The sequence below is a fragment of the Cornus florida genome, unplaced genomic scaffold, assembly GCF_030987335.1.
Source record: "Cornus florida cultivar Cherokee Brave unplaced genomic scaffold, ASM3098733v1 CherokeeBrave_3.0.0_Hap2_Chr04, whole genome shotgun sequence".
NCBI lineage: Eukaryota > Viridiplantae > Streptophyta > Magnoliopsida > Cornales > Cornaceae > Cornus > Cornus florida.
In genome coordinates this window covers 102985117-102999297 of record NW_026775574.1, presented here as the reverse complement: position 1 = coordinate 102999297, position 14181 = coordinate 102985117, and the positions used below count along the sequence as shown (strand labels likewise).

The window sequence follows — 14181 nt, the reverse complement described above, 5'->3', positions numbered from 1 at the left end:
TGGCGCTCATTCTATTAGGCGAGAAATTATTGTATGGACCAAGTCCGTACACCTCACTTGGTTGAGTTGGTGGATTATACCAATTAGATCAATTAATTGTAGACATATGTAATAAAAAATTATTTTTATATTCAATTTGCCATATCACTTTTGCAAGGTCTCTCTCTTCTTTCAGCCACCTCAATCGCCTCCATCTCTATTCTCGTTCTCAGATATGAACTAGCCCCCCTCTCTCTGCAACAGCTAATTACAAAATCAACAAGAATTAGAAGTTCAAAACCCATATATTTCAGTTTATCTATCTGTCTGCAAGAATCAAAAGTTGAAAACCCGCATATCATTTTAGATTGTTCAAAAAATCAAAACCCATATCTTTCAGTTTCCATCGCCCGCTGTTCCTTCCCAATCAGTTTCCATTTCTTGCCCTCTCTTTCAAAACCCAATAGTCTCTCTCCTCTTTCTCTCTCTAAAATGATGGTGAGTTAAGTTGTGGCCACTGATTCTTTATGTATGTTCCAAACAAGATATGGAACAGCGCGCGATGGAAACTGAAAGATATGGGTTTTGATTTTTTGAACAATCTGAAATGATATGCCGATATGGGTTTTCAACTTCTGATTCTTGCATACAGATAGATAAATTGAAATATATGGGTTTTGATTCTCGTAGCTTTTGTAGTTTGTAGTTGCAGAGAGAGGGGGGGGGGGGAAGTTCAGAGTTGAGAACGATAATAGATGAGTCGATTGGGAAGGCTAAAAGAGGAGAGAGGTGTTGCTGATGTGGCAAATTAAATATAAAAATAATTTTTTATTACATGTGTCTACAATTAATTGGTGTAGTCAAGTGAGGTGAGGTGTATGGACTTGGTCTATATAATAATTTCTCCTATTCCACTCCTTATCTGTGGGCCCAAAAATTCTGCTATGTGAACGGGGGATTTGCCTATTCAAAAGCAAAATGTCTTATTCTATTCGACTCATTATTTGTGGGCCCAAAATTCTGCTTTGCCTATTCAAAAGCGAATTTTCTCTTTTCGATCAGCATGAGTTCCAGTCCACATCTGGATCCTCGCTGTAAAGGGTATTTGTAGAGTATATATAAATTGTTCATAGCAAGCAAATGAAATATTATTCAAACCAACTTATAATATCACTAAATTCTGTAGTGTTACGTGTGGTTTTTTATAGATTCAATATTAGAACCTATAAAAATTTGTGTAAATTATACTAATTTTTATAAAGTTTGAATAAATTAGGCATGAATATACTATTCAATGTTTATTATTTTGACATTACTTAACTCAAAAAATAAACAAAGGAGGAAATAAATGGTAGAAGTGTGAGCTTCTTAGTGAGGAAATGATCTTAGTTATCGGCGACTCTCTTATGATTTTTTATACCATAATTTTTTTTCGGTATGAGTTAATAATGTCCTTATATTATAAAATCTAAGACGGAGTGAGAAAAACATTCCAAATATTTAAATTTTGGACAAATATAACCCCAAAGGTTTTTTTTGGGTATATAAGAGCGTTAAGTTTGAAAAAATAATCAAAGAAGGCCTTGAGGTCACCGTTTGGTTATAAATTTAGTCATGTGCATTGCACATTACATTTTTAAGATATAAATTTCGAGAATACCATTTTCTCTTTCAATAATGTCCTTATATTATAAAATCTAGGGCAAAGTGAGAAAAACACCACTAACGTTTACATTTTGGGCAAATATAATCCAAATGATTTTTTTGGATATATAAGTGCGTTAAGTTTGAAAAAATAATCAAAGAAGGGTTTGAGGTTGCTGTTTGATTACAAATTTAGTCATGTGCATTGTACATTATATTTTTAAGATATAAATTCCGAAAATACCATTTTCTCTTTCAATAATATCCTTATATTATAAGTTCTAGGGCAAAGTAAGAAAAACTCCCCTATTGTTTAAATTTTGGGCAAATATCACCCATAAGATTTTTTTTTGGGTATATAAATGCATTAAGTTTGAAAAAATGATTAAAGAAGGGTTTGAGGTCATTGTCTGGTTACAAATTTAGTCATGTGCATTGCACATTACAACATTTGTAAGATATAAATTACGAAAATAGTATTTTCTCTTTCAATAATGCAAGAAGAAAAAAAGAGGGACACTTTAATCATTTTACATTTAATAATTTTTTTTACCCTTTTTTAATTCAGTTTTTAAGGAATACTTTAGTCTTTTCAACATTCAGGTTACTCTAAATTTGGATGTTAGGAATTTTTCAGAGCTCATAGGGATTAATGTTAGGAATTTTTCATTACACATAAAGGGTTATATATTCTACATGTATACCACCATATGGGTGTTTTTCGCTGGCCACCTTAAAATCTATTGTTTTGCAATTTATATAAAAAAAGTTAAATTGTCATTTTATAAAATTTAATAAACAAATTTGTAAAAAATAAAAATGATCAGGTGTTATTGAGTGCACTCTAAATTTAGATGAGTGATCTATATAATTCGTCCAAATCTTAAGAAAACAGTGCAATTTACACTAAAATTTTTGCTCACCCTATGTGTCACACATCCATCCTGTAAAGTTTCATTTTCTTCCAACAAAACAATTTTTATTTTTTTAAAACAAAAAAAGTAAGAAAAACATCTCCCCCATGTTAAAATCTGAAAATGCCTTCCATTCTCTCTCCCTTCCATTGTTTTTTATTTTATTTTTTTCCATTCTTTTTTTCTCTTATTTTCTTCCAAGAAAATAATTTAGGATGTTACACACTAAATTTCAGAAGAGGTCAAAATAATAAAAGTTGAACGGTTTATATAATTTGTCTAAATCTTAAGAGATTAGTGTAATTTACACTAAAATTTTCACTCACCCTATTTGTCACTCATCAATCTTTTTAAATTTTCTCTTCTTCCCACAAAACAATTTTTTATTTTTTATTTTAAAAAAAATAATAATAAAAGTAAAAAAAACATCTTTCCCATTTTAAAAATAAAAAATGTCTTCCATTTTCTTTCCCTCCTCTTTTTTTTCTTTTTTTTTTTATAATCTCCGTCCGTCCCTCCCAACTAGACACAGGGCATAAATAAACGAATCTAAACGTCCTTCAAGTGTCATTCTCTAGCCACAACATTATATTATAATAAAATACAAAAGATTATTATTTGTACTGTTTTTCAGAAGAGAAGGTTGGTCTCTCTTCAGTTCACACTTCAATTATTAATGACGGTGTCATTTTCTATCTGCCAAGAAAATCAGTACGGCAGGGGCACTTTACTACTGTACTTGGTTTCTCTATAACCAAACACCTCCACCAAAATCCATCCATGGCCATGGACATGCCTGAAGAAGAGAAGAAAATACAAGACGAGCTGAGACTCGCAATCCTACTCGCCGACCGAGTCATCAACTCAGCCCAAGTCGCAGAGTCATCCAAACTCGAATGCAGAGAACTCGCCATGCTCGCCGAACGGCTTCGCCAGATGCTCGGCTCCGCCGTCCAACTCGCCGAGTCAACCCAGCCGCTCTACGAGCGACCCATCAGACGAATCGTCGCCGACGTGACGAAGAACCTCGAGAGGGCCTTAACCTTAGCCCGGCGGTGCCGCCGAGGCTGCGTCCTCCGCCTGGTGTTCGCCATCACCACCGCCGCCGACTTCCGCAAGGCCTCGAACTTCCTCGAGTCCTCCATCGCCGACCTCAATTGGGTCTATTCCGTCTTCGACTCCGAAGAAGGTGGAACTTTGCTCTCTCTCCCGCCAATCGCCCAGAACGACCCCATTCTCTCTTGGGTTTGGTCATACATCGCTTCCCTCCAAATGGGTCATCTCCGAAACCGCACCGACGCCGCCAACGAGCTCGCTTCACTCGCCGGAGACAACGATCGGAACAAGACACTGATCGTGGAAGAAGGTGGGATTGTCCCGTTACTGAGGCTCTTGAAAGAAGGAATTTCTGCTGATGCCCAAATTGCAGCCTCCGCTGCCCTGTGCAAGTTGTGTACTGATCGCCACAGAGCTCGATTGATCGCGAAGGAGCTCGCCGTTCCGATGATTGTCAAGGTTCTCGGTGATTCTCCAATGAGGGTTCAGGTTTGGGTTTCCAATTTGGTGTCGAGAATGGCGGAAATGGACTCTGATGTGCAGGAGGAATTGGGCAGAGAAAATGTGATCAGGCTTTTGGTGACACTATTGTCTGTGGATACAGATTTGAATGATGATCCCAAGCTTCAGTCAGGTAATACTGGTCTCCATTCACTTGTTCAGATTAATAAAGAATTAGTAAAAAACACATTTAATCAGAGCCACCATTCGAATTTTTCGTCTTCATCGTCATTTTTGTCTGTGAACCATAAGAAGGACAAGAGAAATGTTGAGGCACCAGAGTTGAAACTTAAGTTGAAGATTAGTTGTTCTGAGGCTTTGTGGAAACTCTCAAAAGGAAGTTTGTTGAATAGTAGGAAGATTACTGAGGCAAAAGGGTTGCTTTGTTTGGCTAAGATTATTGAGCAGGAAAAGGGGGATTTGCAGATTAATTGCTTGATGACAGTAATGGAGTTAACCGCGGTAGCTGAATTTAATGCAGACCTTAGACGAGTTGCTTTCAAGCCCAACTCTCCTGCTGCAAAGGCAGTGTTGGATCAGCTTTTGAGAGTAATAAATGAAGAAACCAGTCCGAGATTGCTACTTCCTACAGTTAAATCGATTGGGTGTTTGGCACGAACATTTCCCGCCAAGGAGACTCGAATTGTGCTTCATTTGGTTGCTCAGCTCAGCCATAGGAACGCGGAGGTGGCCACAGAAGCTGCCATTGCGCTTGGGAAATTTGTGTTACCGGATAATTTTAACTGTGTGGAGCACTCAAAGGTGATTGTTGAGTTCGATGGAGTCCCTCGGCTAATGAATCTGCTGAGGACAAGTGATCGGCGTCGAGTGCATGAACTTGTATTGTTATGTTACCTTGCATTCCATTGTGGTAACAGCAAGGTTTTTGAACAAGAAAGAACATTGAAATTTCTTGAGGAGAAAGCTCGTTCCCCACTGGCTCAGCATCCCGAGATGAAACAATTGTTTTTCAAGGCTATGGACCGACTGACTCTATATGAAAATGGACGTACGCATGCATAGACAGGCGTTATGCACCTTGAATGCCTCATTTGATCTGCTATAACATTTCATTCATGTGTTTGTCTTGGGACTACAACTTAAATGGTTAGCGTACACAGTGAACATGAGGAAATTGAGGGCTGAAGACAAGTTTGATGGTGGTTCATAAATTCAGTAGATCATTCAACTAAATGCATTGCTCCATTCCATGTAGAGATGAGATGTTTTGGAGATATTACTATCTGTTCTTGTAAGTAAATTTTAAAGAAATACCTACTTCTTGTTACTTCTATGGTTCTCTCTGCCCTTGAATGGCTTTTATTCTATCTATGTGTGTTTGTGTGTGTGTCTTCGTGCACAAATACACAATATAGATTTATAGTAAAAGTCCAATTAAATTATGATTTCCTATATATAAGTTCCTATTCAATAAAATTCATTTTGTTAAATTCATGACATCTTGAAAGAATGAAGGGGTGGTAAGTATTTTTTTATTACTGATACTGTTTTGGGGTTTTTTAATCAGATTCTTTTGCCAACTGATTTGAACAAATGGCTTTTTGATGACCTACAATTTGTGTCACTGCGGTAGGGCCAATGGTACTGTATCTTCCTGTTGTTGTTGTTGTTATTGCATTTGCAAGGTTTGAAGCAAATATGCTGTTTGATTTGAAACTTTGGAAGTAGAGTTATCTTTCTTTTTGACAGCAAAATTGAAATCAATGTTCGCTTCTGAAGCAAGCACTTTTGAAATGCCAAGCAAACATAGTCTAATGCTAGGTTTGGCGGCACCGATTCGGTGCTCCCAAAACATAACATAAATTGTGATATAGGAATCATGTATTAAATGATGCTGCTGCTTTTTTACTGCATGCATTCTGTTCTAGTGTTAGTTATCAAATTGGTTATGCCACATAAACAACTCCATGATTAATATTTATTAAAGACTTTCAATAATTCTAGATGCATTCTGGTCTTTAGCAAATCAGTCCTACCAGGTCATATCTGTCCCGTGTCTGTTGCTTTTGCTTTGAAAATGATGTGGTTTATGTGAAAAAGACACAGATTTTAATAATTTAAAATTTTTCTGCTGCATTTCTTCCAGTTCCTTCATTTGCTTGATTCAACTATATAATAATGCCAACAGTTAGGTCTATTTCAGCTCTTCGCATATGCAAGACCTACATTGGACAGTGGCTCTTTTTCTTTTTTCTATTTCTAAAGTTGGTTATTGTCTGCCGCTTGGGTTTAAAGGCCTTATGATTTTGTGACAGGTATTCATAAGTAGCAATTGTCTTTCACCATCAGCAGACCATGATTTTTCCTTTTTTTTTTCTTCTTTATTCACAAAATTTTGTTCAAATTACAATCTGTAACGTTATCTTCCAAACCCTTAAAATATTGTATTAGAGGAAAAAAATTATTGGGTATAGTAAAGAGAAGTGTTATGTTTGATGATAGTGTTAATTTACCGAAAAAATAATGTTAATTGGACTTGGTACACAACATAGGAGTATTAATACTAAGATTGCTCTATGACTGTTTCTATCATCCATTTATCTGATTTCTGAGGCCATGTGTCTGTGTGTGTATTATAGGTTGCGCAACTTGTATGTTGGATTAAGTTTGATGTCATGATGTAGGTTATTGAACTGATACTTGTTTGACTAGGTCAGGATTAGTATGAGCTTGTTTTGGCAATCAATTGCAAGTTAGAATGTAAAATGATTAAAGAAAGAACTCAGCAGATTTCCTGTTTCTGGTTCAGATTGATTATATACTCGTCTATTGACAGGCTTATGTTGTACACTATCCGTTTCTTGTTCGATCTTAACAAGTCGTGGGTTTGCTGCCCCTAACAAGAACAATTTACAAGCAAATAATGCTTCCTGGACAAAATTCACTAATCCAACACTGTTATATTTATTGGTATTTGCCGTTGTTTGTGTTTCAGATTTCATAGCAATTTCTTTTTTCTTTTCTTTTTTTAAAATTTTTTTTAAACAAAATTTTTGATAGCTTTTTCTAACTATTAATGGATCTCAGTTGTTTTGTTGAATTTGTGTGTTTTTCCCTTCTTTTCAGGGAAGCACAGGAGATAGGAAATTATTCTCAACAGGGCCGTAGAGTCACATAACAGTTGAAGGACTAAGTGGAGGGCAGTAACAGGTTTTTTTTGCCTATTTTTTTTCTTTTCTTATGTTACTTAAAATTTTCTCATGAACTAACAAAATCTAGAAGAAGTTAAATGATTTAACGAGGCTCCATGTTCGTTTTTCTACAATCAATGATTATTTATAATCTCATAATTCAAAATTTTCTTTAAATATTTATTATCTCATATATATTAAATAATTTGTTCTTTCTTTTGTTGAATGTAGTGGAGATCGATCTCTTACAATAAGCTTTAGTTTAATTTTCATCATCACATTAATACCATCAGCTCAGAGTTTGTGCTTGTGCTTGTGGCCCTGGCATGTTGCCTGGGGCGTAACATTTTTATGATTTGAAAAACTTACTTTGACCGATTGTTTCGTAAGTTGGATTGTGTCAACGTATCAGTTGATTTGAAAAGAATAAAAGGATTAGCTCAGTGCACGAGGCTCCCGTCACTTCCGGGACTGGGTAAGCCCGGCAAAATATCATGTTTAAATGACTTCAAGTGCATACAATAGAGATCCAAGCGTGGAGTTTGGACAGACCATTAGGTAAACCCTAATTTATCGGCACCAGTTATCTCAGCATCAATGACAATGCCAGCCCATTTAGTGACTATGGATTGATTGGGACTTGACTGTAGTATTGGCTTTGCAAGTTACAAAATTTAAAGGGTGCATAGACTTTTTGGCTGAACTGGGCTCAGGGTGAGCCACCATTTAAAATCTATAATCATCACAACTGGCTATGTTTGAAATGATAAATACAAGAAAAATTATAGCTAATTATTAATTGGGACAGGTTCGGGATATTATGAGTTTTAAACTCTCTTCCAAAATCCTTTACTAATCTTTTTAGGATGATTTCAAATCTGTCCCAATAAGGATGGTACAGAAGGAATTAAATTGACATCTCTATTAAGGACCCTAACCGACAATTTGTGGGTCATTAAGCATAACTACAAAGAGTTGTGTTTCTCTTGTACACTATGACTTGCCACCAGCTAATCTTTATCCCCTCTCAAGGGTCGAACTCTGAAAATGAAGAAATGTTGTACATTATGTATGACTACAAAATGGCCTTGAGTAATTTTGTCATAATTATCTTTTGCACACCAAAGAAATTAATAAATAAAAGTAGAATAAGAGGGAAAGGAAAGGAGAAATCATTGTTTGTTATTGGGAAAATGAAAGAATGGTGTTAACACATGGAAGGAAATATAAGTAATAATTCACTAGTTTTTTATTATTATTTTGAATTCTCCACTTTAGGAAGAATGGTAAAATACCATTTGATGGACGCCAATTTCTTTTCCCTTTTATTTATTTAAGAATAAATTTTTTCTAACTTACTAGGAGGGACGAATTATTGTACTGGATGACTTTGATGCGTGCATGTTACTTCTCGATTAGAGTAGTAATTTAGGGATGGAATCGAAGAGTTACAAATTTATGTGAGAGAAGTGATGAATTTCATAACATGACGTCGTGGTGTTATTATGTGAAGCATTCGTCACCCCCAATAACTTGAATCAAATTCGATAACCACGTGCTTAAATTATTATTATTTCTATCACAATCACACCACTATTCCTTTAAAATCAAAATCAAAATAAAATTTTACTTCCTTTTTCTCTCTCTTCAAACTCTCTCCGGTCAAACTTAGAAGGAGCATGGACATCAGGAAATTCCCACTGTTGTCGGTGTAACTCTCTCTCTTATATATATATATATATATATATATATACATATTTGAGGACCATGTAGAGTTGCGGGAAAGAAAAAAAAAATTTTAAAAAAAACAAATAAAGGGAGAGGTAGGAGTCAACACATTTGATTCATTCATGCAAATAAGTGGTGTTATGAACTTATGATACATTGAAGCATGCAAAAGGCTGTTGTCATCAGTCTGAGTTTACATATTTGTCAACTGGTCCCATGTAAATGATGGAATATGGGATATTTTCACCATAAGTTTCATAATTTGCGTTTGGTTTGGTAGCACCAGATTTAAAATTATAAAAAAAAAAAATTAACTTAAAATTTAAACTAAATCTTTTTCGAATTCAAATTTAAAATACTTATTCAATAATTATAAATACAAACGTTAAAGTACTTTATCCCTTTGATACACTTGAAATACCCATTACATTGAACATGCGTTGAATATATATGCTCACAAACATAATGTTTTTATTTTCTTACTTTTACTTTCTTTAAAAATAAAATAAAAATATAAAGTAAATCATGTTCACATTAGAAAGTATAATTTTTTATACATTTAATATTTTCAAAACAAGAAATTAGAAAGCATGTTTAATAATTACAATTTTTATTTTGTAGGTACAAAATTTCTTCAACCCTTCTCCCTCATTTCTTGCCCGAATTGAACCCGATTCACTCTATCAGATCAGCTCCACCCAAATATATACACACAAAGGATTACACACACACATATATACAACCTCTGTATATAGGTGCCATTCTCTAGATTAATTGCATTCCCTCCACCCACCTTTAGGCAAAATCAAAAGCCCATTTTATGCGCTCCTTACAATTGAACTTTAGGAAGCCCCTTATTAGATCACTTAAACCGATGAGGATTTCACTGACTTGGTTTGGTTGGTGCAAGATGGGATCCTGATGCCATCTCCATGATTGAGGCTACTGATATTCACACCTCCTAGAGACCAGTAGAGAGAGAAACTAGAGAGAGAAAGTGTTTGTCTTCTCTCTCCTCTGCGACTCCAACTCCATCATCGGCGGTGGCGGTTTGTGGTGGTAGAGAGAAGAAGAGCGGAAAAAGATGGTTTGTGGAGGCCAGGGTGGAGAAGAGTGTTGATTTTATAATTTTTTTTTTTAATTTTTTATAATGCTACAGTGGAGGAAATAATTTCTGTGAACAGCATAAAAATTAGAAAAAGCATATAATTCTCGCTGTCTCTTCTTTTCATAAAATTATAAAGTACTCTCTTAAAATTAAAAAATAAAAGTATTTTATTAAATATGATTTTTACTTTTAATTCTCAATTTGAAGAATTAATAATAAAAATTAAGAATCATTGTCGTTACTAAACAGACTTTACCATGTGCCTCCGCACTCTGCTTGTCATTGAGCCTATGTTGTACTATTTTCGTTCCAAAATATATGTCCATTTATAAAAATTAGAGTTTTTAAGAGAATATATAATTAATGTATTGTTTCCTTTTAAAATATATATAATATATATGCATTGTCCTTTCTAATTTAAATATATATAGTTATAAAGTTTAAAACTTTTTTAAAAATGAAGAATAATAATGAAAATATAAAAAAAAGATACTTGATCTTTTAAAGAAGGCAATTAATTTAGAACATATAAAAATAAAATAATTGACTACTAATATAAAATTGACTACTAATATAGAACGGAAGTATTTTTTTGGTTGAGACGAAAAGGTGAGGTCAACGAGTTTGCGCGGCAGACTTGCCCTCTTCTAGAAATGGTGGAATGGAAGCGTGGATAAATCGACATCATATAGAGTCATTCGGTTTCGGCTATTCTTGCTCGACCAGCTCTATGGGCTTGCCCTCGTGAACAATACAAAAAAAGGACTGCCTTGTCTCCTAGAACGTTGCTGGCTTTAGCGTCGAAATTGGAGCATCAATTCCGGGGATGTTGGGATGCTCTGCTAGAAGTTTGGAAGTGATGTGTTGCACGTGCATTTACAATGGAGACTATTCAACAATGATGAATCCATATTCTCTCCATTACAAGTGCTAAGTCGTGTCAAGTCATTTGCATATCTAAATAGTTCATATTCAACTCTTGAATATCTCGAAGCTCTTATCTAGTCTTAGGAGCAAATTTGAAACCGATGATTACTCTTCAAATGAATTCATTTCTTTTCTTTTTCGACAAATTACTCTCGCAATGCTCTTGGAGAGACTTGAACTCTCAATATTTCGCTTTGAAAGAGGTAGATATTACTAGGCCACAGTTTTTGGTATAATTTAATTTATAATTAGTATAATATCGGGGTTTGGAATAGATTTGTCCTCTCAAGTGGGATTATTTGTTTATTTATTTCTTCCGGAATAAAGATGTGAAGAAAAAGAGGAAAAGAAAAGGCAGTAATTAAAAACAGATAATTAGTTTCACTCGTACAACTGCAAAAACATTATTTCATATATTTAAACAATTCAGATGGTGAAATACCATAAAGGGGTTGAAAACAAAGAAGCTCACCTCAAACCTTACTAGGGTTTATCTGTACTATCAACATCAATCTGTGCGTGTGTGTGTGTGTGTGTGTGTGTGTGTGGAGGTAAAAAAAGAAAAAGGGACTCTACAGTTCATATTTGCTGGAACATATCCAAGTTTGGCCCAAGCAGATCATCTGATGATGAAGTCAAATGATAGCAACTGAAATCTTCTGAATTGTGAGCACCAAACTGCCCCTCTTGCCATGGTTCTGGATTCAATTCCTCGGATTTGATTTCGCTGAACTGATACTGCAACAAACTGTCCAACTTTGTCTCTTCGTCCCATGAAAATGCTGCGTTTTCCACCATGTCGTTCATCTGGAACCCGGTGCTGTGACCGTTGTTACCATTTGAGCTATTGCTCGAACTTTCCCTTTGCTCGTTGAACAAGAACGAACAGAGTCCCGAGGTTGAATTATCAGAAAAATCTGTATCACCCATGTTTCCGTGATCAAAACTTGTTATAGTTGACAATGAAGTAAAAGCACCAGAGTCGGGATTTTGGTCACAAGGTCTTAAAGTCTGCTGTTGATATTGACTCAGAAGATTCAAATTGTACCCCATTGGATCCATACTTCCTTGGATATGATCAAACATGAATATTGGATCAAACACTGGTTTGCTTTTACAATCTTCTGTTGATTCCTCTGTTAATACTCTGCTCTCATTCGCAGTCATACTGGTATTGTTAGCACAAAATGCTTGCTCGATTTCTGCTAAGCTTGATATAGTTTGAAGTCCGCCATTGAATTGTGGTGGCAATTTAGAACTCTCCACTTCTCTTGCTTCGATTTTTTTCACCGGCTTGTGTGTGTGTGGATCGATTCCTTGCTTCATTAGCTTCTTCTTCACACTCGAGTTCCAGAAGTTCTTTATCTCATTATCTGTTCTTCCAGGCAATTGTGCAGCAATTTGAGCCCACCTGCCATTTTTTCAAAATTTTCATTATCAAATCAACAAAAAATTTTAACTTTACCCATTTCGATTTTCGAATCAATGATTCAAATATTTGTTTATGTTCTTCAATATATCCTTACCTGTTGCCCAAAACTTCATGTAGACTAATTATGAGATTTTCCTCTTGCTGTGAAAACATTCCTCTCTTCAAATCAGGCCTCAAGTAGTTTATCCATCTCAGTCTACAACTCTTCCCACACCTTTGCAAATCTGCATCAATCAAAACCACATTTTTTTAAATACCAATTCTAATTATATATATACATATATATATATATAGACAACATTGCAACACAATTGAAAATTTACCAGCTAGTTTAGGAACTGAACTCCAGCAGCCAACGCCGAATCTAGTAATGTGGTTGAACAGTTTCTCATCTTCTTCCGGTGACCACAACCCTTTTCTTAGCTTTTGCTTTACACCACACGACAACCGTCCCATTTGTGTTCGATACTGCACGAGTTATGCTCTCTGTGCAAACGAATGACACCGACGAAAATTTTGGAGTAACAACCTCTGACACAGAAGCTCAAATATGATTCAGGTTCGAGAGTACAAGGTTTTATGATGTTTGAATGAAAAAAAATGAGTTCAGTCTGCTGTCATTTAAAGGGGACTAGAGAGATATCTATACTTAGAATTCAAGTTAGGTGTGTTTGTGTGTGTGTGAGAGAGAGAGAGAGATAGAGAGAGAGAGAGAGAGATGGAAGGTGAAGAAATCAAGTGGTATTTGATTGGGTTTTAAGACTTCTGTCTCTCCCTAAAAGAAAAAAAAAATTGAAGCTAGGCAATGATCTAAATGAGAACAAACTCCACAAACGTGTACTTATAACAGTACAGCTATATATATTTATGGTCTACAATAATGATATATATAAATTGAGGTAAGCCTCTCAGGCAACAAAGACATCACACACACAAAACACACACATACACAAACAATTTTTTTTTTTTTTTTTTTTTGGTAACACTAAGATTGTATTAAACAAGCTTCACATGCTTCTAACTGTTTTTTTACACAACACATAAATAATTCGGATTCAATTTGATCTGTTAATTAGTCTTTTTCGATTTGATGATTCGAATAGAGGGCTATAATTTCTCATTCGATGCTATAAAAAGATTCATAAAAGACAGTAGACTTTTCGACATTTTTTGCCAGCTAAATAGTAATTATATATTATATTATTATTAATGTATGAACAACTTTATAATTATGTAAGTAATAGTTTATAATTGCAAGGAAATCATGTGGATTTTTTTAATGTCGACCGACACCATAGGTCAAGAAATGTAGGTCCATGAATTAATTTGGCTTTTGGAAAAGATTCCAATGGGAAATTGAGAAAACAATAAAGAGAAATAAAGAAAGATGTTGAGCACTTTTTTTCTCTGCAGGTTCCTTCTTGTGTCATTGTATGTATGGATACATTTTCTTTGGTAGGGAAGACAAGGTGAAAGTTGCTAAATAGAAATTTAGTTAGAAATGTCCCCAAAATGACAAATCTTTCTTCGAGAAATGATTTGTAATGATCAATTTTGTCTAACCCATAATCACACGGCATAGAATTGTCACACAAGTGTGTCACATGTCCCCACAAAGCTGAACTTTCATTGTAAATTCCTATTTTATTGAAAAAAATATACCAATTTTTTTTATGGACCATGAGATTGTGACAAGAGGGAGTGTATTATGCGAGTAATTGTTAAATCTTATATTTTGCA

At 34.8% G+C, this 14181-nt stretch overlaps 2 protein-coding genes across 5 annotated transcripts; one reads left to right on the top strand and one right to left on the bottom strand.

Annotated features, from left to right (window-relative positions):
* Positions 1–3130: 3130 nt before the first annotated feature.
* On the top strand, positions 3131–10228 carry LOC132304339 (uncharacterized). 4 transcript variants are annotated; one of them, XM_059801977.1, is made up of 3 exons: positions 3131–5346; positions 7182–7265; positions 9596–10228. In XM_059801977.1, the coding sequence occupies exon 1, from the start codon at positions 3318–3320 to the stop codon at positions 5115–5117; it is 1800 nt and encodes a 599-aa protein (XP_059657960.1). In that variant the 5' UTR covers positions 3131–3317; the 3' UTR covers positions 5118–5346; positions 7182–7265; positions 9596–10228. The 4 variants fall into 4 exon arrangements, with proteins under 4 accessions (XP_059657960.1, XP_059657962.1, XP_059657961.1 ...); XM_059801979.1 differs by lacking the exon at positions 9596–10228 and adding an exon at positions 5623–5684 and having other exon boundaries at positions 7182–7380; XM_059801978.1 differs by lacking the exon at positions 9596–10228 and adding an exon at positions 5623–5696 and having other exon boundaries at positions 7182–7380.
* A 1139-nt stretch (positions 10229–11367) lies between these two features.
* On the bottom strand, positions 11368–13524 carry LOC132304338 (myb-related protein 330-like). Its single transcript, XM_059801975.1, has 3 exons — positions 12765–13524; positions 12536–12665; positions 11368–12420 (listed from the first exon to the last, which is right to left on the bottom strand). Exons 1-3 carry the CDS (start codon positions 12895–12897, stop codon positions 11589–11591), a joined length of 1095 nt encoding a protein of 364 aa, XP_059657958.1. The 5' UTR covers positions 12898–13524; the 3' UTR covers positions 11368–11588.
* Positions 13525–14181: the final 657 nt, after the last annotated feature.

What these genes read in the sequence shown, in the direction of transcription:
- LOC132304338 (XM_059801975.1), bottom strand. Translation starts at nt 12,897, where the DNA reads ATGGGACGGTTGTCGTGTGGTGTAAAGCAAAAGCTAAGAAAAGGGTTG. An exon ending in TTCAGTTCCTAAACTAGCTG is followed by an intron (nt 12,666 to 12,764) that starts GTAAATTTTCAA and finishes TGATTGATGCAG; the next exon opens with ATTTGCAAAGGTGTGGGAAG. An exon ending in CATGAAGTTTTGGGCAACAG is followed by an intron (nt 12,421 to 12,535) that starts GTAAGGATATAT and finishes AAAAAATGGCAG; the next exon opens with GTGGGCTCAAATTGCTGCAC.
- LOC132304339 (XM_059801977.1), top strand. Translation starts at nt 3,318, where the DNA reads ATGGCCATGGACATGCCTGAAGAAGAGAAGAAAATACAAGACGAGCTG.